At 40.1% G+C, this 24,531-nt stretch overlaps 2 protein-coding genes across 2 annotated transcripts in view; both read left to right on the forward strand.

Moving 5' to 3' along the window:
- The window catches only part of ldlrad2 (low density lipoprotein receptor class A domain containing 2), a 200,791-nt gene that overhangs the window by 120,954 nt on the left and 55,306 nt on the right, over positions 1 to 24,531 (forward strand). The gene's annotated exons all lie outside the window — the stretch shown is intronic.
- On the forward strand, positions 17 to 24,520 carry lamb3 (laminin subunit beta-3). Its single transcript, XM_051948652.1, has 22 exons — positions 17 to 77; positions 2,549 to 2,703; positions 8,989 to 9,103; positions 10,634 to 10,707; positions 10,970 to 11,161; positions 11,770 to 11,833; positions 11,935 to 12,119; positions 12,797 to 12,917; positions 13,699 to 13,887; positions 14,732 to 14,887; positions 15,955 to 16,148; positions 16,401 to 16,497; positions 17,257 to 17,632; positions 17,949 to 18,109; positions 18,641 to 18,852; positions 19,584 to 19,790; positions 19,917 to 20,061; positions 20,224 to 20,431; positions 21,128 to 21,269; positions 21,365 to 21,541; positions 22,012 to 22,171; positions 23,319 to 24,520. The coding sequence occupies exons 1-22, from the start codon at positions 17 to 19 to the stop codon at positions 23,456 to 23,458; spliced, it is 3,531 nt and encodes a 1,176-aa protein (XP_051804612.1). The 3' UTR covers positions 23,459 to 24,520.

Genomic DNA, 24,531 nt, shown 5'->3' on the forward strand with positions numbered 1-24,531 from the left:
GTCTGTGTGTTGATTCATGGTGAAGGGAGTGGTGGTGAAGGGTGGGGCTCTGACACACACTGTATCACATCTTCCAGGTGAGACAGTGTTTATAAGCAGCAGCCAAGCAACACACCTCACTTTAATAAAGCAAATAACAGAGGTAACAGAACACCGACTGCCAGGTGAGTCTCACAGCGCAGATTACAGTCGACCAGCATAGACGTTTTTCTCTGTTCGCTGACAACTGCTTTGTTTTCTCAGACTGAGAGGAGGAACACGACATGAGAATACTTTTACTTCTAACTGGTAAGACATCCCTCATTTTTATTTTGCTGTAGTGATTTTTGTATATTTTTCCTTCCGTCAGCTAACAGTTGGAAGTCTTTGCAGCAGCTGATCACACTTAACACTTCATTTTCTAACAGAAAGGAGGAAGTAACCTAACATGAACTGCTGAGGTGAATGAACACTTCCTGTGAAAATATTTAAAGAAATTGAATATTGTACATGATAATGTGAGTCAGCAGCTTCAGTATGACTGAGTTTGATTTGGTTGAATCCTGTTGTTGATGCACTGCCACAACTTTTATGCGTTTCATTTTTTCTGTATACATTTTTGACATTTAAAAGGCAGGAGGACAACTTAACCTTTTCCTTAATAGTTTCTGCTTTAGTTTGTGTGGTGTGTCAGTATTATTAAATAGATGTGGAAATAAATGGGAATTTAAAATTATTTTTTAGATTTGGACAAGTTATAAAATATTATGTTGTTCAGTTCCAGGCTAAATGTTTTGTTCTTTTGTGGACACTCTGATCTGTAAGTTGTGACGCACAAATGATAAACTGAGGCTTAATGTTGTTGAAATTTCACTCATTTTGCTGAAGAAATGTCAGGTTGTTCATAGTGTTTTGTATAAAGATAATTCATTAAATGTGAACATTGTCAGAAACTACTTTTTTGCTCTAAAACAAAGGAAGAATTTGGAGTTGTGGTTATTTATGGGTTATTATATTATGATTTTTGTGGTCCGGCCCACTTGAGATGAAATTAGGCTGAATGTGGACCTGAACTAGAAAGAGTCTGACAGCCCTGGTTTAGATACTCACTCACTTCTGCTGAATTTGGTCTATACACAGCAAATGACCAGTAGTCACCATGACATCTGTGTAATGTTTGGGGTTGGAATCAGCATTTTAGCTTTAAAAATAAAACAATTATCAAAACAGCTGCCAATCAATTTTCTGTTGGCTTAGTGACTAAATGAATAATTGACTAATCCTTTCAGCTCTAGTTATATTACCATATGATGTATCCTTATTACAGTTATTTGTGGAGTTCAGCTACAGTTGTGTGAAATAATTGCACATAAATGTGGTTTTATTGCTGGAGATTAATAGGACAAAAAGCATTTCTAACCACGATACTGTGCCTTTTCCTTGAAGGTTGTGTGATTCTCAATAAACAGTAGCACACACAGCAACTCTTTCTACAGAAATGACCCTCACAAAAAAGACGCATTTTTCTTTTGTACTGTTAAGTTGTGAAGATTATTTGCTATTTCCAAACCACTGTCATCAGATTGCCCCTGCTCTCTGCATGCTTTTGACTCTAAAATATATGTTATTGATCCCTGTGAGGCAGGAAGGAACCATATTTATGTGAAAATCTGTCTGACAAACTGGGCATTGCTAAATCTGCTAAAGAACACAGATTAACACAAATGTCTTGTCAGGCCTTGTTTAAAGATCAGAATCTGTGTGACATGCCAAAGTATCCTCAAAATCTCAAAAATATTAAAAGAGAAATTGTTAATATTAGTTTTATTTACTTTAGCTGCTGACAGATTACACCTCTGTGATGCTTTACATTCAGGCCAAATCAAGGTTTAACCAATCTACACGACCGTTCAGAAGTTTGAGTTTAGAGCAACTTTAACGGATTTTAGAGCAACTTTAACTAATTTTACAGCAACTTTAACTAATGTAGAGCAACTTTAACTAATTTTAAAGCAACTTTAATTCATGTACACTAGCGCTCAAAACTCTGGGTTCACTTAGAAATATCCTCATTTTTGAAAGAAAAGCATTTTTTAAATGAAGATAATATTAAATGAATGATAAATCCAGTGTAGACATTGTTAATGTGGTAAATGACTACTGTAGCTGTAAACGGCTGATTTTTAATGAAACATCTCCATAGGGGTACAGAGGAACATTTCCAGCAACCATCACTCCTGTGTTCTAATGCTACATTGTGTTAGCTAATGGTGCTGAAAGGCTCATTGATGATTAGAAAACCCTTGTGCAGTTATGTTAGCACATGGATAAAAGTGGGAGTTTTCATGGAAAACGTGGAATTGTCTGGTTGACCCCAAACTTTTGAACAATGGTGTATGAGCATGGTTTTTCAAGATGAATGCACGCATTTTCCCCTAAATATTTGTTTCACCTCATCGGATTTCTATAGTATGTCATGATAAATTCAATATAGATTGTAAACTGAGACACTGATGCTGATGTCCACTGTAACCCACCATTTCTGTTTGTGCTGTCTTTCTCCTGACAGCCATTACAGCAGCATCACCGTTCCAGGATGACTGCTCGAGGGGTGCGTGTTACCCACCCAGCGATGACCTGCTCCTGGGCCGGGCTCGCCAGCTCCAAGCATCCTCCACCTGTGGTCTCACCGGCTCCGAGGTCTTCTGCACACCCTATCAACAGGTAGGAGCACAGTCCTGTTTAAAGGACATTTCATCTTTGTGGATTGAAGTCATTTTAGACACACAGTTCAATTTAAAATATACAAAGCATTCCAAAATTCAAGTTAGAGTTAGAAGGTAGAAAAGGGAAGAAAACTAAAGTTCTCAATTGTTAATATTGGCCTCCTAAGCCCCCATATCAGACACTGCCTCAGCTGGTTGTGTTCACCCAGGACACGTATGGGTCTCTACATGCAGTTTGCTCTGGCAAGGCAAGCGGGCAGAGGTCACAGTGAGCAGACAGACATGCACAGTCCAGCTGCTGGTGGTGCTTTTTGTCAGATTCCCAGCTGTCCATTTGTGAAACTGTCTGATTTTAGTGCCAGAGCATCATTTTGCAACTGTGTTCTTGACCAATGTCTGAACAGTCACCCCCAGTCTGTCTGCTTGCACAGAGTAAACAATTATTACTGCATGTAAATGTTCATTTTGAAATAGGACTTTCACTGTCCAGAGCAGCGGACATGCGCTCAAACCTGCAATGTTGTAACATTTTTCTTGCTCTAAAAGGAGGGAAAGGGTCTGTACCTGGAATCCAGTTCACAAAGCAGAGCAAAAATAGTGTCCTCACACTGAGATACAGGTCAGTTATATTGTGCTAAAAGTTTTTACATAGATGCTCTGTAAGACATTTAATGTGCAGAATTTTAGTTTTTTAATGGTATAATGACCAGAGGGATTGTATAATACCGAGCCAGAGGGCAGCCCAGGTCACAGACATGCACTAGTTCCCAAACTATAGCCCAAACTAACAAATAATGTTAGGTGTGAAATTAACTGAACACTCGAGCTTCCTCCTCCCAAAGCAAAAGTAAAAAGTAGCTTTCCCACACGATAAAAACTAGAAAAGATTTTAGAGAGTGCAGTACTCCACCAAGGCTGTTCATTCCCCCATATGGCATTGTCAGAAATGCAGCATTTGTTTATTAGTTATTGATGATCAGAAATGACAGCACCATAGAATGTGTCCATTTAACATAGATGTACCCACAAACAAAATGACTTTGTGCTGAGCACAGGTGTGTGTTCTGCATGTGTATGTTATGTATGGATACCGAATTAGGTGACCTAAATAGTCCAACTAATCCTCAAATTCATACGACCACATCGGTCGTATGTAACGTGCACCGGAATACGACCCATGAGAGCATATTTACGTTAGCGCCCCTACGGGGAAAAGGAACGTATTACGGGATTTAATTCCCGAAACAGCTTTTCCCTCGCGAAACGGCTTTTTTCTCGCGAAACGGCTTTTTCCTCACTTTCCCAGCACGGGTTTAGGGTTATGGTTAGAGTTAAGGTTAGGGATAGGGATAGGGATAGTGTTAGATAAAAGTTTGTTCATGGTGACGTTTCACCTGCGACATCGGAGTGTCGATATTTACTCACCCGCTAGAGGTCGCCTAATGTCAAAACGTAATACTCGGTCGTAATACAGGCGTGTACAGACGGCCTATGTGGTCGTTTTTTGTTTGAGGACAGGCTGCCTAAATATGTAGCAGGTGGCGGGAACTGATGGGACTCAGAAACACCCCCATAATTTAATCAGTTGTTCCATGTACGATTTCTGACGGATACGTCCCAGTAAGTCTGCAGTGGTGGATTTGTAGTAGGATCACAATCATGTGATCATCAGCAAGCAGCTGATGTAGTGTTCACTTGCTGTCATGGTTACAGTGATACAATATCTGCTGTTAGTTTTTTCTCCATCATATTGTCAGCTGCAACAATTGCCTTATATATTTGACGCTGATGTTAAAATTGAAGTTTCAAATCTAAATGAAGCCTTAAAGTCAGAACAGCAGACTTTTGTGTTGATGTTGCGTAACCTTCCTGGATCACAGGGTGTGTGCTGCGTTGGATTAGCCTCGGGGAACGAATAGCTGTGTTAGGTGTGGACTCTGTTCTACTGATCAACGCTTTCCCTTTTTAAAAAATGTTTTACCTGAGCCACATTTTGTCCAGACAGGGTGGGGCAGGAAGACAGGAACATTCAGCTGTACCTCAGAGATGATGCAATCATGACACACAGAGACAAGAAACTAGTCTAGTCTTGTTGCTGCATCACACTGCTGGAGGTGTCAGATTTTGTAAAGAAGTGTCATGAATAAATTACACTATTGTCCTTTACAGCAGAAATACTGTTGCTGTTACTTGGTCTTGTGACTAGTTGTCACTGGAATGGTGTAAACATAGTAATGTAGAGAGTATTGAAGAGTAGTTTTGCTAGTAATGTGACAAACAGGGTATGTTATAGATAGGTAGATTCTTTATTGTTATTGCATATTCTGGTACAACAAAATTTCGTTTGATAGTTCTCTTTGTCACAGAAGCATAGAAAATAGAGGGTGGATGAGGAGCTGACTGTGTTTTCACAAATCCTGGAAAACTTACCACCAAGGACGGCTGGTATAAATGGGCTAACAGGGCTAAGCCCTCCCAGGCCAACACAAAAAAGATGAGAAAATTATTTTTTAACTTACAACAGATTGTTTTAAGTTTAGGTGAAAACAAAGGTAGCAACAGCACCAATCAGTCAAAAGAAAAACATAGAATATCTCTAAATGGGCTTATTTTTTTACAGCCCCAGCAGATACAGTCCGCTTTCATTCATTTCGTTCTTGTAAGTGATTGACAGGTGTCATGTCCCGCCCCCGTGATTTACTGATCATTTGGGCTAACTTCAGTCAGCCCACAGGCCTTTGACGCAGCCAGAAAAGGTTAAGCTATGGCGGGCGTTAGCATGAACGAGGTGGATTATTTGCTTTCATGTCCATTTTCCTCAATGTCTTTGGAGGAAAAGCTGGAAGTTAAGAGACTGGGATCACATCGGCCGTCGATGTGAGCTTCTTTTCAAATAAGGTAGGCCCATGTTGACCTGTTAAAGGACTGTGACACCTTGTTTTTGTTGAGGTCTTCTGTTGTACTGAAGGCGTGTTTTGCAGTACATGTCGCCAAACATTTGTAATAAGACAGTTTCAGCAGGCTATCTGTGGGAAGTCGTTGCAGTTGAACCACGTTTTGTAGTGGTGTGTGTGTGTGTGTGTGTGTGTGTGTGTGTGTGTGTGTGTGTGTGTGTATGTGTGAGAGAGAGAGAGAGAGAGAGAGAGAGAGAGAGAGTGTTGATGTAGAGCACTTAAAAACTATAGTGTACCTGTAATTGATGTAACTGTGTGTATCATAGGTGATGTTGCTTTTGCAGCTGTGTTAACCATTTAATCGGCATTATGCATTTGTTAGCCCACCCAACAAATTTCACCACCAGCCACCACTGCTTAACACTGTGTTCTTTTTGATATATGGGAATAAAATTGTTTTTAAAAAACTGAATTTCAGTTGTTGGTAGTCCAGTGCAGTCCTCTCCTACTCAGCAGTGATGAAAAGCACGCTCAGAGTTCTGACACACTGGAACAGATCAGCAGTCAGAAAATGAGTTCACAGAGCAGAGCTAAGGTAGTGTCCTCACACTGAGATGCAGCGTCCAAGATGTATCAGACAAAAAAGAAGCAACATTTTAACCCTAGCAAATCATTTTATTTCACCAATTCATTTTAAGGAGTTCTGTAGGTGCCATCTTTTTGAAATAGAAAACTCAAATATAACATGTTCCCACATTTTCTCTATTGGCATTCACTGCATTTAAAAGAAAAGAACAGTATGTGCAAACTGTAATAGAAAGTGATTAGACCCAGCAGTGTGCTTTAGTATGTATTATATTGGTATTTCTACACAGCAACTTAAAACATAGAACACTTTGCTGAGGTAGGGCGGTCATAATATACTGTTTAGGATTAATATATAAAATCTATTGTAAATGTTTCTGTGAACTGGGGTTTGAATACTTCTGCAGCGACCAGCGATATATTTACATCAGATTAATAGAATAATGGAGCATATGAAGCACCTCTTGCTGCGTTGGAGTAGCTGATTAAATATGGTGAAAATGACATGGACACAACTTTGAGTCTTTGAGAGGGTTAAATGTTGATCCCCTGAGATGAGATAAGATCACTCTTTTGCAATGAGTAAAACACTACACACTTTAATGCAGTGTGGCTGAAGAGGACTAGTGAGGACTCCACTGAGTGGCAAATCATTGCGTAACATATAGCTGGGGTAAGTCAAGACTCAGACAGGGGTATACGTGGAGGGGGGGGTACTGAGAGTAGGTTTATCTGCTGAGCTTTATCTGATTGGCCGTGACTTATCACTGAAGAAAGAGAAGGTGATGATAATTCTGAGGTAACATCTCTTTACACCTTCAAGCTTCACATTTCCCTAATTTAGCAGCAACCTTGTCAACATAACCTTTTTAGCTGGTAGAAGAAGAAAACAGTGAATCACATGAAACGCTGGAAATAACATCATTAAACTGTTTTCCTAAAGAATGCATGGAGCAAAGCTATGTCCTCTCTTCTAGTTTTCATCTTTTCATCACATTGTCAGCCTTGATTGAATGTCTCTCTCTGCCTCATATTATCAGGATCAGACTCATTCTTTGGACTGTTTTCCATCAGTTAATTTGTCCTCTTGGTCAGCAGTAACAGCTAGCTAAATATCTAGCTTCTACTGCTGAGAAAAAGATCACATTAGCATGGATTAGCAACCCTGTTGCTGTGATTAGAGTAGGGTTAGCAAACAACACAGAAAACATGGAATAAAAATGGTACCATTGATGTGTGAGCTGAGCCAGTCAAGTCTTTTATAGTTTATTACCTATTATTGATGAATATGGAGCAGAAAAGTGTAAATGAGAAGGTTTATTTTTAAAACATTTTGAAGCCCATGTGAATAACTCTTATATATTTAATTAAAGAAAAGAACTGCAGCAGAAGTGATATTGGCAGTATATTAAAGCTTTGGATGTAATTATTTTAAGGCATCAGCAGCACCAAAATGCTCAGATCTGTCATGATTTTGCCCTCAGTGTTAAAATGTATTTTTCTTTGAGGGTTTTATGCATGTCTGTTATCATATGAAGCTTCAGACTGAACCTCCATCTCAGCGTTCGCTCCCTGTTGCTGCAAGTATTTTCTCCTGATAATTCCCCCACACTGCAAAGACATGCATGGTTTTCTGTCTCTTTGTGTGAACCTTGCAATTAAATGCAAACTTTCACAGAGTGTCAGTTGGGATAGACCCCAGTGCCATGTAACTGTACCAACCCCACAGGATAGAATGGACGAGCTAATGGAGGGAAGCGTGGCTGTCCTTTGCTTCCTGTACAATCCCACTGTGATCCCTTTGTCCAGCTTCATGCTTCTAAAAATGTTATTTCTAAATTCTAATTTAAAGTTGTGCTTCGTCCTCACTACAAACAGGACTTTGTCAGCCTAATGAAGCCTTTCATGGCTACCTCGTGCTGTTATCTCAGTGGAAAACAAACTTCAACTGTTCTCATTGTAGGTTTGTGTCCTGTTGTGGGTGTGAGCTTTGAGACATAGGGCAGGGAGGGGAACATTATTGTGCCCTTTATGTTGAAACAGTCGGCAACCAAAAGGAACTTTTCCCTACAGGGAAAGAAGCAATGGTCTGTGTGCCAGAGTGACAGCAGCCACGTTCAGAGTACCCCACATAGGGGCCAATATTCAGTGGTGAAAGCTCTAGCCCAGCTGTTAGCAATGTGAGCACTTGTATGTCCCAGTACATACAAAACGGCTCTACTGCTACGAATGTTAAAGGAACATTCACCTACAAAATTGGTCATTAATTAAAAAACAACACTCATGAAGTTTGCCTGTATATGTAGATTCTGATTTAGGGGTGAGCTGACTGAGATCTTTATTTGGTGTCCAAAGTTTACTGTACATTGAATTATTTTTCTTTCTTTTTTTTGGGTGAATAAAAATTTTGTGAGGGGTAAAGATTATGTGGGAGTTACTTTGTGTTCCCTGTGCTCTCTAGTTTATAAAAAATTATTCAAAGCAGGGTCAGATTTAAGCTCAATCAGCACCTGTTCCCCCCTCGGCCTCTACTGGGACAAAGTTTGTGCAAAGCTTGATTTAAACATTGCAATGCAAAGCTAGGACTGCCTGAGAAATATTTACTTTCTGTCTCTGTGGAAGTTGTGTGACCTGCTTATTTACCAGTCATGACAGAGAGGCTGGTTTGGAAGTTGATCTTAGGACCATGCATGAGTTCCATTCAAAGACACATTCTGCACATGTTGCATATGCACCAAACTTTACTCTGTAACACTGCAAGAAAACATTTCATTATAGTTCTGTTTTGTTTTTGTTTTCCGCAGAGGGCTATGAAGTGCTGCCCATGTGACTCCAGGAACCCAAACAGCCAGCTGGCCCACACTGTCCAGGATGTCCTGTCCACTTCTAGACCAGATAGATGGTGGCAGTCCAGGAAAGGTGGGAAACAAAATGAGACCTTCATCAGTATTCTTGCAAAAAAATGTAAAATTATCATATAATCCGGCGGTCATTAGCATTTGCCTGTTTTTTGTCAGTTGAAGCATAATCTGAGTCATCTCTGATAAGGTTGTGTTACATAACTGTCCTTAACAGGGTCACCTGGAAGCAGAAAATAAAACATCTTGTCCAGATAAAGCCACTATTTCAATAAAAAATCTAATTATATCCCAGTAAAATACACACACTACCGTTTAAAAGTTTGGGGTCACTTAGAAATGTCTTTATTTTGAAAGAAAATCATTTTTTTTGTTCATTGAATATAACATTAAATGAATGATAAATCCAGTGTAGACATAGTTAATGTGGTAAATGACTACTGTAGCTGTAAACGTCTGATTTTTAATGGAATATCTCCATAGGGGTACAGAGGAACATTTCCATCAACCATCACTCCTGTGTTCTAATGCTACATTGTGTTAGCTAATGGTGTTGAAAGGCTCATTGATGGTTAGAAAACCCTTGTGCAGTTATGTTAGCACATGAATAAAAGTGTGAGTTTTCATGGAAAACATGGAATTGTCTGGGTGACCCCAAGCTTTTGAACAGTGGTGTATGTTAAGTCTCATGTGGTTTCTGTTGCTCGGTTGTGTCGATTCATCCTGTACAACATCTGGAGGATCAGACCCTTCCAGTCTGAATATGCAGCCCAACTCCTGGTTCAGGCTCTCATAATATTGCTTATTGACTGCTGCATCTCCTTACTGGCAGGCCTCCCTGCATGTGTGGTCAAACCTCTGTAGATGATCCAGAATGCAGCAGCACGTCTGGTTTTCAACCAGTCAAAGACAGCACATGTCACCCCGCTGTTCACATCTCTTCACTGGCTTCCAGTTGCTGCCCACTGAAAATTCAAAATTCTAGCACTTGCATTCAGAACTAGAATGAAAACAACTCCCTCTTACCTAAAATCTCTCATTCAGTTCTACACTTCCTCCTCCTCACTACACTCGGCCAACGGAAGGTTCCTGATCCAACCTCCACAACAGAGCCGGTCCATAGCTGGACTCTTCTCCTCTGTGGTTCCCCGGTCGGTGGTGGAACGAGTTACCAAACTCTGTTTGATCTGCAGAGTCCCTCTTAGTCTTTAAGAAAAGACAAAAATCCAGCTCTTCATTGAAAGATTGCAAAGAAAAAAAAATTCAGATCGTTTTCTTCCTTGTGTTGGATGTACATCATTTTGGATAAGAGAGAGGTGAAATTGTATATGTGTATACACACACACACACACACACACACACACACACACACACATATATATGTGTGTGTGTGTGTGTGTGTGTGTGTGTGTGTGTGTGTGTGTGTGTGTGTGTGTGTGTGTGTGTGTATATATATGTATAGGGAGAGAGAGAGAGAGAGAGAGAGAGAGTGAGAGAGAGAGAGAGAGAGCAAATAGTAATAATAATAGTAATAATAGTAATAACAATAATAATAATAACAATAATACGGATGTGCTTGTTTGTCCTGCAGGTGAGAGTCCAGTCACTCTTCAGCTGGACCTCAATAATCTGTTCCAGCTTGACAACCTGATGCTCATGTTCAAGGTAGTCTGCAGTCACTACAAACATGTTCCCTGTGCTTCACTTTCATCTTTTATCCTAAAATACTGTATGTGAGGTTTCATGTGCTTTCAAATTCATGGACCAAAACACCAAACATATAAATCAGTCACAATATTTCAAACAAATGCTGTGTAAACACAAATGTAACGCACACAGGAACAGTTTGACAGGAACTATTTGTCAGTAATTAAAGTCATCTGTACTTCTGAAGTGTAAATGTGGGATGTATGATTTGTCTCTGCAGGGTCCTCGTCCCAGTGCTTTGGTCATTGAGAGGACTCTGGATAACGGCAGAACGTGGCAGCCGGCTCTCTACTTGGCTACAGATTGTGAACAGGCGTTTCCTGGTGTCCCCACAAGAACTCCTCTCACTCTGGACCAGACTTACTGCTACACACTGCCCCCTACTGGAACAAATCCCTACCAAGACCACACAGTAAGATCAATCTGTTTTACCTTGTATAATCATTGTAGAACTTTAGCTTAGTCACATTGTTAAAATACTGTTTGCAGGACATTGGTGTTAGGACTCCAACCATCCACAGTTATTTGAAGCACACTGTCAGATGTCCCTTCTACATTTATGCCATTCTGAAGCAGAAATAAATCTTTTTTCAACTTCTGATGAAGCTCTAGCACTGAAATGTGGCTAATAAATATATCTGAGCAACTTAGACTGTCTGTGAAAGGGTATTTGAAACTTTGGGAAAGCTTGTCCCTCTTCTACGCAGCTGTCTTCCTTTGTCTTAAATTCCAGGCTGCTTTATGTCTGGTTTTGGCCATCAATGTAATTACCGTGTTTTGCAGTTTTGTACCTTAAACATGACACGAGTACATCACGGTAGAAATGATTTACATTTAATTAACCATTTTCAAAGACAGCACAGATAAACACACCTGACAGTCTGAACCCGTCAAGTCCTTCTGGGTGGGAATGCCTCAACAAAAAGGTTGATTGTTGTAGCAGCTGAAGGCATTTTGTTGTAAAAAGAAAACAAGTTGTTGTGTATACAGTATAAAAATATGTACATTGTTCTTCCCCAGATTGAGTTCAGTCCTTTGCGTCAGTATGCTTATGTCCAAGCTCCCAACAGCCAGAAAATTGAAGGTAAGAGTCTTGTTTTGTCATGAATGACTCTCTTGGCTGTGACTGAGAGGGAGTACACACCCAGTACAGAGTTTGCTGGCTGACAGCTGTTTCATCCACAGATGTGTCTGGGCTAACGGGGCTGAGGGTGAGGCTGACAGAGCTGGGCGATGTACCTCGTCTACCCGGCAGAGCTCTCAGCAAGTTCTACGCCCTGAAGGAGATGAGGGTGATAGGAAGCTGTATGTGCCACGGACACGCCAACCGATGCCTGCCAGAAGAATACAACAGCCCACTGTCTACTAACGTACAGGTACATAAGTCGTATATTTTATGAACTCTTATCGTATGATCATATCAGACCTTCAGTTTTGGAGGTGATACATCCGTCATCAGAAACCCGTCAGAGCCGTGGAGACTTTTTAAAAGCTATTGTTGTGAACAAAAGTTTCCATATGCTTAATGGAAGTTTGAACTTTCCCGTGACTCTCATACCCCCTCATTATCCAGTGTTGGAGTCATTGAAACATGTGCGTCTTTGTCACACACAAAAAAAAAACAAAAAAAAACATGAATTTTGGTTCTTTTGTGTATTTATTACAGGTCTTCTTGAAATGAAAAAAAAAAATCTGCCTGGTCAAAAATATATCTGCAGCAGTGCTAACATTTGGTTAAATGTCCCTTCGCCATTTTCACCTCTATTAGCCACTTTCGGTAACAGTCCACCAGCTTCCAACAAGCTTGCTGTTGTGACACAAATTTGCTTCTTCAGCACAGTCCACAGATTCTTCATGGGATATAAGGTTTAAGACTTGACAAAAGTCTTAAAGCTTTATTCTAGCCATTTCTTTACCACTTTTTGACGTGTGTTTGGGGTCGTTGTCTTATTTAAGTTAAATATACTTATGTCTCCGGTGCCAGCCTGCCCACAGCCTGAGGAAAACACCTTTTAATTAAATACCTTTTGTTCTTGTTTCTTTTAAGGTGAACCCTCGCTGTGACTGCCAGCATAACACAGCCGGTGTGAACTGTGAGCGCTGCGCTGATCTCTACAATGATCTGCCTTGGAGACCTGCAGAGGAGGGCAACACCCACACCTGCAAACGTAAAACCACTCACACCTGATATATGTTTCTGCAAACTTTAGTATTGAAATGATAGAGCGTTATGTATTGTGCACAACATTAATAACTGGAAAGACTGACATTTTTGCCTTGTGGAAAAAAAATTATCTCCAAGAAACTGCAATGATAGTCAGCTGGGATAGACTCCAGCCTCCAGAGGATATAGATGGATATAGATAATGGATTGAAGTATAAGAATAGGACTGTAGAGCAAAAGAGTAGCATCTACATGTCTGAACCTTCAGTTCATAATAAAGCAAAACTGGAAAGATCCCCTTCAGCACTGTACGATGGAAAACAACACTGTCTTACTGGAACATCATCAACCAGTGTTCTGAGAGGCTTAGTACACTTCTCTGTGAACCAAAATCTGTGAAACACTGCTCTCAAATTCACAACCAAGACACACATCACATGAACTGTCAATAAAAATTGGCAGCTGAAATTGTCTTGGAAAAATACTAGTATTTTTTCAGACAAGTTTTTGTTGCATTTTGTTTGATTACTGTCTTGTGTCACCTTTCTCCTGTCTACCATAAATCTGACACTAATTCCTCTTAGTAAGATGCAAGTGCACATGTAAAATTAAATGAAGCTTCTATCATCTATCACCATGTCTACCAGAGCAGGCCAGTAGTGAGGGCCAATACTGATCCACAATATTTCCACTCTGCATGTTTTTCTTTGCATTATTATTGAATTATTTAAATGTGTTGCTCATATTGTACATTCTGTCTACCAACCCCTTTGCATGGTCCTCAGGATGTGAGTGTAACAACCATGCCCAGCGCTGTCGCTTTGACCAGGCAGTGTACGAAGCCAGTGGGTGGAGGAGTGGAGGTGTGTGTGAGGGTTGTATGCACCACACCACAGGGCCCAAGTGTGACCAGTGTGCCCCAGGCTACCAGCCCAACCCTCGCAGCCAAATGGACCGTCCCGATGCCTGTATACGTGAGTGAGATGGAAATCATTTTGAAATGTAACATCCGAAGACCTGGTGTCCACATACACACACATCTGTTGTTTTTTTTGTGTTTTTTTAATAATAATATTAATATTAATAGTCATAATAATAACAACAAGGAAAGCACTCAGAGAGCGCAGTACTCCACCTAGGCTGTTCATTCCCCCATGTGGCATTGTCGGAAATGCATTTTTTTATTACTTATTGATAATCAGAAATCACGGCAGCATGGAATGTGTCCGCTGAGCACAGGCGTGTGTTATGCATGTGTACGTTATGTACAGATACCGAATCGCTTTACGTAAATGTGTAGCGGGCAGCGGGATAGTCATAGTTCCAGTGACGACATGCTATCTGGCAATGATACAGAAATCTTTAGCAAATCCTTGGGTCCAATCATTTGATCCTTGTGTCATTTATGACCTTCCATGAAAATTTTGCCCGAATTCTTTGATTCGTTTTTGAATAATGTTGCTAACAGAGAAACAGACAGACAGACGAACCAACTGTGATCGTCGCATAACTCTACTGTGTTCCTTGGCAGAGTAATGACAATATAAATATAATAAAATATAATAAACATCGTAATCAGATATTAGATATTATGTGATTATTATATTATTGGTTATTCCTTATTTCAAATAACAAGAGGAAATGTAAACTGCCGGCCAAACCAAAGCTCAGGTCTTAGGAGATTAAATCAGGGCCTTCACACACCACATAAAACATCCATCAATAAGGTGTGGCAGAGGTCAAACTAAAACCAACATGATTTTACAGAGATGTCGTCAGTGATGAGCAGCTCGTGTGTGTGTTGTTGTGCTGTTTCAGGCTGTATCTGCAGTGCTGAGGGAACAGTGGATGGGGGCCGTTGTGATGACAGTACCGGCTTCTGTCAGTGCAAAGTCAACGTAGAGGGCCCTCGCTGTGACCGCTGCAAGAGAGGATACTACGGCCTGAGCAGCTCCAACGCTCTGGGCTGCACCAGTGAGTCAACCAGCACCCACACGTAACACATCACACTTCAGCTTTTCTAACAGGGAATACTTGTACTCTGTATTTTCTTTTTATATGATTGCTGACTTCTACTGCCTAAAGTTCAGGGTGAAATGTTGTACTCACTCAGCTACATTTATCTGACTACTTTGATTCCTACTTTCTTTACAAAATTAGGATTTTTGCATCCAAATGGTTAGGAGCTTACACAATATGATGCTTTGTTAGAAAAAGCAACCCAAAAACAATGAAAACACAACGGAAACAATTGGTCTGAACAACTTTTTGACCGACAGAAAACTAATTCTCAAATGTGAGTTTCCTTTTCTTTTTCTTTCATGTATTCTTTTTATTTGTAAGTGATATTTACCTGACTCAATTTGTAAAGACAATAGTCCTAAATGAAATATTTTGACTTTACAACAGTAACAACAGTGTATAAGCAAATAGTTGCTGCTTACACACTAATGCAAACCAAAAATAACCTAACGTAATCTAATATTTTTCTACCTTGAGTACTTTTACTTTTAACACATTTTCAATACAAGTACATGTCATCTCAGTGCAGCATTTTTAGATATGAAAGAGTGTTGTTAAAGTGTATGATTAGTATTTTTACTTCAGTAAAGGGTCTGACTGCTGGAAAACCGTTCACGCCTGAATGATAAATAGGTCACCGATTCCTACAGCTTTGGGAAAAGTGCAATTTTCATATTTATGTTGAATAGTAAGTATCTTTAAAGAGATTTACTGATGATAATGTTTGTGAAATGAATTCTCTAAACTCAAATAATTAAGAGCCATGGGGATGTAATTGTAATTTTATTTTGGTTCCTGCTTGCTCATGTGGAATCCACATTCAACTTCAGATTGTTGGGTTCTCTGTATAAAACTTGTAAGGTGGTCCCCTTACTGTGTTAAGTGCTCTGAAATGACATCTGTTTTCAGTTGGTGCTCTATAAATAAAGTGAATTGAGTTTAACTGAATGAATGTCTTTGGATGTGATGCGTGAAGTGTTCGGTGATTCTTCTAACTATGACTTCCTCCTGCTGTTTAGAGTGTTCCTGTTCTCCAGATGGCTCAGTGTCAGATGTGTGTGACCCAGTGACTGGTCAGTGTCCCTGTCATCCCCACTTCCACGGCCTGAGCTGTGACATGTGTGCAAAAGGCTACTGGAAGCCATCGTTGTCAGAACGCTGTGAACCCTGTGGCTGTGACCCCACCAGGTCAAAGAGTGACACCTGTGACCAGGTATGACCTCCAACTGGCATCACGCTAGACCAGTGTGCTCCAAGCATGGCTGTACTGTTACTGTCCCAGAACCACATGACCAGACTGAGCATAGTAGCGTATTTAATCAGCGGATAGACAATAATGTAGCTGTTTGCTTCTACCGCTAATCCTCGGAGTTGACAGATGTTCAGTCTTTGAATCATCAAGACGTAATTTGTTGCAGGATTTCAGTTTCTATTCATGAAATCAATGCTGTTTGTTATTTTCCAGCTGACAGGTCAGTGTCAGTGCAGACCAGGCTTCGGAGGTCGAACATGTACCGAGTGTCCAGACAACACTTACGGAGATCCTCTCATCGGCTGCCAGCGTGAGTCAGCCATCACTGATTACTCTATTTACAGTCTGTATCGCTCTACCAGCCATTTAAAACGTACAAAAAAGGTTTGCTTTTGGCTCATTTAGGATTTGCACTTTAGTAATGATGTGTGGTTTGAAGCACGGGTTCATGTGCAACACTCAGGTTAACCATCTTTTACCGTACTTGTACCAAACTGCAGTCACAGTACTGTCTGGTACTGTCATGACAGCATGTTGGAAGTCTGCAAATGTCGTTTCACATATTTACTGTGGGATGTTGCTTATTCGTGTCCCTTTTAAAATGAATAAAGATCAATAGCAATTACCGTGTCAACGCAGAAAAACGGTCATAACTGGAAACCTGCATTGTTATAGAAACCATAACATTGTATTGCATTGTAAAAATTAAGTTACAGAATCAATAATAAAACACCAAACACAGCTAGCAAAAGTGTACAACACTCAGCCATTAGCAGTGTGCTATTATCACTCCGCCCAGCATTTTGATTACTGGATTTCACACAGTTTCCATCCATTACCTTTAATATTAGCTCCCACTGGGTCCTCTCAGTTAATCTGTGTTCTTGTTACTTGTGTTACAGTATCAGTATCAGTGGTAGGGACAATGCTACCCATTAACTGTTTAGAACTGAAGGTTTGGGTGCAGCAATTTTTTTTTTAAATTCTGCATGTAGGAGGCCAGAACCCTTCAGACAGAATGTTGTGGTAAATTTCTTGTCTTCTGATCTTCTCTTGTCTGTCTCCACAGCATGTCAGTGTGATGCTGAAGGAACCCTTCCAGACTTTTGTGACAAGCAGACGGGGGTCTGTCTGTGTCGGCCGGGCATCACCGGGACTCGCTGTGACTCCTGCGGTCAGAACCGCTGTGACTCGTTCCCAGCCTGTGAGCTGTGTCCCTCCTGCTTCTTCACTCTCGATGTTCAGCGTCAGAATCTCAGCTTAGCCCTTGAAAGACTGTCTCCCAGATTCCCCACTCGTCCCGGAGCCGGTGGTGATCTTGGAGCCTTGGGGCCCCGCATTTTGGTCCTAGAGGCCGGCCTGAAGCAGATCCAGGACTCCATCTCTCTTCCACCCAAAACTGCGGGACAGATCGAGGATGCGCTATCCCTGCTGGACAAGCTCCGGTGAGCAAAAAGTTGAGATCTTCAGAAAGACAGCTTTCATTTGAATTTAAGAAATTGCTTCAGGATAAGAGGGAAAAACACGAATCACTCTTTAAAAGGCTTTCCGTTGTTGTTGTTGATGTGTTTTTAGATGTTCATGAATGTAATTTCTTTAATTCAGTTAAATTTTATTTATATAGCACCAGTTACAATTCAGATTGTCTCAAGACACTTTGCAGAATCCATATGTTTTAACCCCCAGAGCAGCCTTAGGGCAACAGTATTTACCCACGATTCTTTTTTTCCTGATGCCTAAAACAACTCTATTGTTTTGCAGGGACCAGATGAACCAGGTTGATAATGGCCTCTCACCCCTGACAAGAACTCCTGGTGTTGACTCAGAGCTGGACAGATTGCAGGCTCTGCTGGACAGCCTCATTCTGAAGTACAAAGCTAAGAAGGACGGTCTAGAGAACTCCATCACGTCCAACAACGCAGGTCAGCAACAAAAACACTCCAGTCACTGCAGTACTCAAGAAGGTTTAGTGGAGCAGTGGTTGCACATATTTTGGTGCATAACTTCAGAAACAAAAACCTATAGTAGTTCTTATGAACATAGTCATTCAAGCTTTCCAGGTAAAATATAACACAATTGTCATCATTTTTTTTCTCAAACAAGCTACACTAAAGTTTGTGGTCACACAGGGAATTGCATATTTTTATTCATGTGCTAACATAACTGCACAAGGGTTTTCTCATCATCAATGAGCCTTTCAACACCATTAGCTAACACAATGTAGCATTAGAACACAGGAGTGATGGTTGCTGGAAATGTTCCTCTGTACCCCTATGGAGATATTCCATTAAAAATCAGCCATTTACAGCTAGAATAGTCATTTACCACATTAACTATGTCTACACTGGATTTATCATTCATTTAATGTCAGCTTCAAGGAATAAAAAAATGCTTTTCTTTCAAAAATGAAGACATGACCTCACACTCATGTTGACTTTTTCTGTCTAATGCAGGAGCATTTACAGCCATCAAGAATGCATACAATAAGTCAACTGATGCTGCTGACAAAGTGAACAGCAGCAGAGACACAGTAAAGGAGTCGGCTAACATCAGAGAAGAGACTACGGACATTCAGGACCAAGTACAGCCAGAAAACATCAGAGATCTGGACAAACTAAACCGCAGCATGGCCTCCCGGCCTGACCTTACTCCTGTTGCCAAACAGGTACCGACCAGGGCTGACCTCATTTTATCCACACAGAGACAGATTGTATTTGGTTGTGTAGCATTATGAAAAATATAATTAGTGTTCCAGCTTTAAACATCTTCTGATTTGTAGCACAAAGGAATCATTGCTATTTGAATTTTGTCTAAAGCTAACTGTTACACTATTTGTAAACAAAGAAAAGAAAAAAAAGAAAAATGTTCATGTGTACTGTATATTCTGTTGCCTTTAATTTTCCAACTTCTTAGAAAATAACACAAAAGAAGCAAGTAAAATATTAGAGTATTTAGGGTAGTACTATAAAAAATAATTTGTGCCTTTCAGCCAAATCTTGATTTAGAAATTTTACCCTAATCTTTGAACCTGTTGTGCAGACTTGTTTCTCCTGAAGATGGTTCATTATCATGAGAGCATTTTGTCTGTGTAGTTTGACTTGACCAACTGTTGAACTAGAGCAAAGTTAGAGGGTCACAGCTGTATTTGGGTTCATCTTCTGTGTTCACTGCACATTAAATGGCATTCTGGTTGGTAACTGTGTCTAAACTGACACCTATAATATGAAGCATTACAGTTTTTGGGCTCCACCCACTGCGAGGTGAATCACTTGTTGTAGGTGGACAGCTTTTTGCAAAGCAAAGCACATTCTGGAAATTTAGGCTTAAATGTCGTTTTTAAGGGCAAGGATTCTGAAATAGTTGTGAACCCAATACATTTGTCTCTGTCTATTTCAGGTGTGTGGTAGTGTTCGCTCAAAGCCCTGCACTCCTCTCCAGTGTGAGGGAGGAGACTTGTGTCCGCCAAAGGGAACCCCACCTTGTGAGAAAGGGGTGAAGTGTATAGGTGCTCTGCCTCTGAGCGAGAGGGCAAACACTGACGCTAAGGATGTGAAGGACCGACTGGACAAGCTCAGTGGGAAGATCACCGAGGCTGCAGAGAAGGTACGCATTCCCTCTGTCAGCGTCACAGGCACATCGCTCAACGTCTGCTGCTAAAGCACAATCCATTTTGTATTTCTTATTTTTAAGTAGTTTTAAATAAGTTTTTGCAATTTAATTTCCTCACAGCTCCAGAAAACACAGGAGACCACCAATCAGCTGAGACAATCCACAGAGAAGCTGTCCAGTAAGATGAAGCAGGCCAGAGACGAGCTACAAGATGACTTAAAAGAGACAGGCGACGTTGTGAAAGCACTAAAAGACTTCCTATCAGGTACAGATGGTTTTTTTAATGGATTTATGAACTTATTTAGGAAAGAATAGTAAAATTTCATTTGGCATCTGTAATAGTTTTGCATGAATTTATCAGAAATGTGATGCTGAGGTCAGTTATTCCTTGGTCATGTTCCAACTTTTCCCATTTTTGTGTGTCCAGATCCATCTTCCAACCTGACCCACATTCAGGAGGTGAGTGATTGGGTCCTGAAAGCCAAACTTCCCCTAAGCCTAGCTGCTTTGAAGAGGAAGCTGGAGGAGTTGAAGGATCTGGCAGCCGACCTACCAAACAGCACAGCCGTGCTGAAGGATGCCGAGCCGCAGTTAGACATCGCCAGGACACTGCTGAAGGAGGCCCAGGATGCCAGGTAAGCCCTCACACAATAAACAGCAAATGGCTTTACAGCATCTGTTCATATCACAAGACTTTTTTTTCTCTGAATAACCTACAAACATTGATCACTCTTCCAATCAACATTTTTTCACAACTTCTTGGCAGTGTATTATGTGATAAAGAATATTCTAATTTGTTAAAAACTATTCAAGCTCTACATGCCTTTTGTAGAGATTTTTTGGGATCTAAATCCCATAAATGGGATTGCATTTATCAATTAGTAATCAATGTGACACTCACAAGGAGACTGGAGTCTATCTCAACTGACTTAGGGTGAAGGCAGGGCACACCTGGACAGGTAACAGTCTATCACAGGGCTACACATGGAGACAAACAATCCCACATACAGACAATTTAGAATCACTGATTAACCTCAGCATGTTCCTGGACTGTGGGAGGAAACCTCATGTAGGGAGAACATGCAAACTCCTCCCAGATCAAGATTTGAACCTCAGACCTTTGAAGGTCCTGCAAGGTGACAGTGCTAACCACCATACTACTCTGCCTTCCTACACCCAACATACAACATCCAAAAAGTTCTTTGTATGAGGGAAAACATGTTAAGTTTGGACCTCTGCAGGTGCCAGTGCTGTCCATACAGAAAAATCACATTCTGAAGGAAAGTATTCATTTGACAGTAAAGGATGTTAATCTTGTTGCACATTCCCAGGGACAAAGCAGTGGGAGTGAAGGCTGACGTAGACGGGTTTATAGCAGGCTTACAGTCAGCAGATGGCCTCCTCTCTGACCTGGAGGAAAAACTGCAGAACAGCATGGATCTCATCGACAACCTGAATAACAACCTGACTCAGGTAGGAAGCATGGATGCGAGAAACAGTGGATGTCACCATGTCATGTCTACTCAAATTAGGTGCTACTGAGTGTTTGTGTTGTTCTTTCCATGCAGGCCAAAGACCAACTGAGCCCAGCAGAGAAGGCTTTGGATGATATATCAACACTCATAAAGCCCATGAAACCTTCTCTGAATGACCTGAAAGATGTGCTGCAGAATGCAAACAAACAGGCCCAGGATGCACAGGAAACTGCAGACAAAGCTGAGGATGAAGCAGCTGCTGCAAAGGAGGTGAGAGATGCAGCAGTTTGAATTATGAGCACCTGAGTTTACAGCAGGTTTGTTTAGAACCAGGGCTTAGAGTGATGGCTGTACAAACTGTACATGCTGTAAAGATGTGAAGTTGTCAGTATAAATGTCATGTTTCCAGTTCTTAGAGGAAACAGCAATGTTATATTTGTGCTGCTTTTCAAGTGGAAATGTTTGCATGTGAGAACATTATTAGCATCTTGCAGATCTTTAAGTCAAATTTGGACTTGTAAAAATCTAATTATAAGTTGCCAGTTTGTAAGAAAGCATTGCAGACCGTTATGTTAAAAAGATCTTGCCACATTCTGGCTGTGCTCATTTCCCTGATGCAGAATGAATTTAAGAATTATCAGACACCCTTCTGTTGGCAAGTTCCTAAAACCTTTGTGCCATACGGTATGCAGTCAGCTGAATGCCCTCATAAATGTACTAATACAACCATGTATTTGTAGGACCTGTTGACTTTGGAGAAGAAGCTAGATCGCCTTAAAGCTGAAGGTACCACTGGGTCAGGTGTAGAGCCGGGGCAGTTGGGGGATCGACTGACAAAGCTGCAACAGGATGCTGGAGCTCTGGCTAACACCACTGACAACATGATGAAGGCCCTAGAAGGTAATCCAGCAAAATCACACCAGTACAAGTCTGTTTTCCTTTCTTGTTCATTTTCAGATGATCCATTCACATATCATTAAATCTTCTGAGAAAAAGAGGATTTTCAGTTTTCAGGAAATTCCAAGTCTTAATTTGAGATAAATATAGCTCAGATTAGTCTTCCAAGTACTGCCAGAAATCCACATCTAGTAGAGAAACAGTCCAGTTAAATTAGTTTCTATTTGTCCCTGGACAAAAAAATTCAAAGTTAACAAGATCGGTGTAAACAACCTCAAAATACACGGGTCAATGTAGAACTGAGGCACTGCTGAAGTCCATGGCATATAGCTTGCGGAAATTTTAATTAAAAGTTAAAAAATAATAATAATGTTTTTATGTTCATTATGATCATGTCTTTACAAATTTCATAATTATTTGTTATGGAAACAAGCACTTATTAATAAAGAATGACTGGATATCACTAAAATGTCAACTAAATAACCGTCTGAATTTAATAACAACCACCATCTAATTAGGTAAATAATAATAAAATGAGCTGATTCACAAATAGATTGGATGTGTTCTTTTTATTCAGTTGAGATAATCATGACAGATATTTCTTTTTTGGTAAAATATCAGATTTTATATGGAAAATAACAAATTGTATCTGTGTCCCAGAAATCACTTTCTGCTAAGTTCCACCTTACAAAAACAACCTCTCCAGGAAGTGCGTTAATTCCAGATCACATGACCTACTCCACATGATGTCACTTCTTCCTGAAGTAAAGACTGGCCAGACGCCAAGGCTTTCTGACTTATTTAATATAAAGTAGTCAACATATTTACTACAATATCTTTATAAATGACTTTGAGTTCCAATTTTACTTAGTTGTATATATAATATTTAGAAGAATCTTAGTCTAAAATTGCCATGTGGTGTTGGTTATAGGCGGCCATGTTGATTTTAGGCCTGAAAACAGCACAAATGCCCACTATGTTACAAAAAGTCCCACAATTATACATTGACCCATATCATGTATCCCACTTCCAAAGCACAAGTTGGCAAAGGTCAATAAAAACCACAGGAGATGACATTTGTGTCTTCCATACAAACATCATTTAGACTGCAGCGCTTTTAATCACTCCATGTCCTTTTATGTTTCTCCAGGAAAAGCAGATTCCCTCAGAGGGCTACAAGATGAAATCCTACAGAAGTCAACCAAGCTTGAAGGACTTGATGCCAAACTTAAAGACCTTCTGGCAAAACTTCGAAAGAAAGCCAATGATCTCAGCACCTGCCAGGGCTGAGAGTCATCATGTGCAGATGTCACTACTACACCTCATAGACTGTCACTGTCAGTTTTCCTCCTCCAACATTTCTCTAAAGTATGAACCCGATTTTATTAGTGATTCAGACCTGATGTATTCCGTCTGCAGTGGAGACAGTCTGTCTCTGCATGGGGAACAAACAAGGATGCCTTCATTTGAAGTAGTTTTAAATATGATTGAAAATAGTAATAACAAAATGAGATTATTATTATATAAAATGTATATCTAAAATAAGCTTGATTCAAAATGAACAGCATCATCATCATCCTAAAGGTTAGTCAGTTTCATGTTTGTAATTGGTGCAGCATATTTGTGGCTTTTTATTGGTAAAGAACTTTACTACATCATCTACTGTAATTTGAAATATTCTGTGTGAAAGTGTTTTTAGCATGTAATGTTATAGTTGTAACAGTATAATAACACTGGCAGCTGTACTATTAATGCTGAATTTGTTCTGAGTCCTTTATCACTTCATGTTTTTGTTCTCTGGTGTTCATAACAACACCTTCTGGGGAAGAAACTGAGCACAAAAGGAGTGAAACGTGAATATGATCATTTTGGGGGGTTGATTAGGCCAACAATCAAATCCCACAAACACACACTTCCCCATGAATAGCTGGAATTCATCAAACAAACAATTTATGAGAAGTTTTCCAAGTCAAGACAGTTAAGCTTGTTTGAACAACCTCACAGGAAGAGTTTCAAAAAGTTCACAATAAGAATGTGAAAATGGGCCAGTGATGTATTTTCGGTTTCCTTTCCAAATCAGACTGTATCGGTAGCATACTGTATACTGTACATGCCACTCTAAGTATTTAGTCATTTTGAATATTTAGCATTTTATCTTGAAAAATGCCTCAGCTTCTCACTTTTTGACAGCTATGCAAACTCTCCTCTGTCAGCAGCTATATATTCCTCGATGAACGGTGCACTCATTTTTAGTGTAGTTTTCAGACCTGGAGTAAAGGTGAACATTACATTATTTATTTTCTGTTTTGCATCTGCTGTTTGTGCAGTATTTAAATAAATGCCTGAATAATGCTTTGATTAAA

Source organism: Acanthochromis polyacanthus, chromosome 5 (genome assembly GCF_021347895.1).
Source record: "Acanthochromis polyacanthus isolate Apoly-LR-REF ecotype Palm Island chromosome 5, KAUST_Apoly_ChrSc, whole genome shotgun sequence".
In the NCBI taxonomy this organism is placed as follows: domain Eukaryota; kingdom Metazoa; phylum Chordata; class Actinopteri; family Pomacentridae; genus Acanthochromis; species Acanthochromis polyacanthus.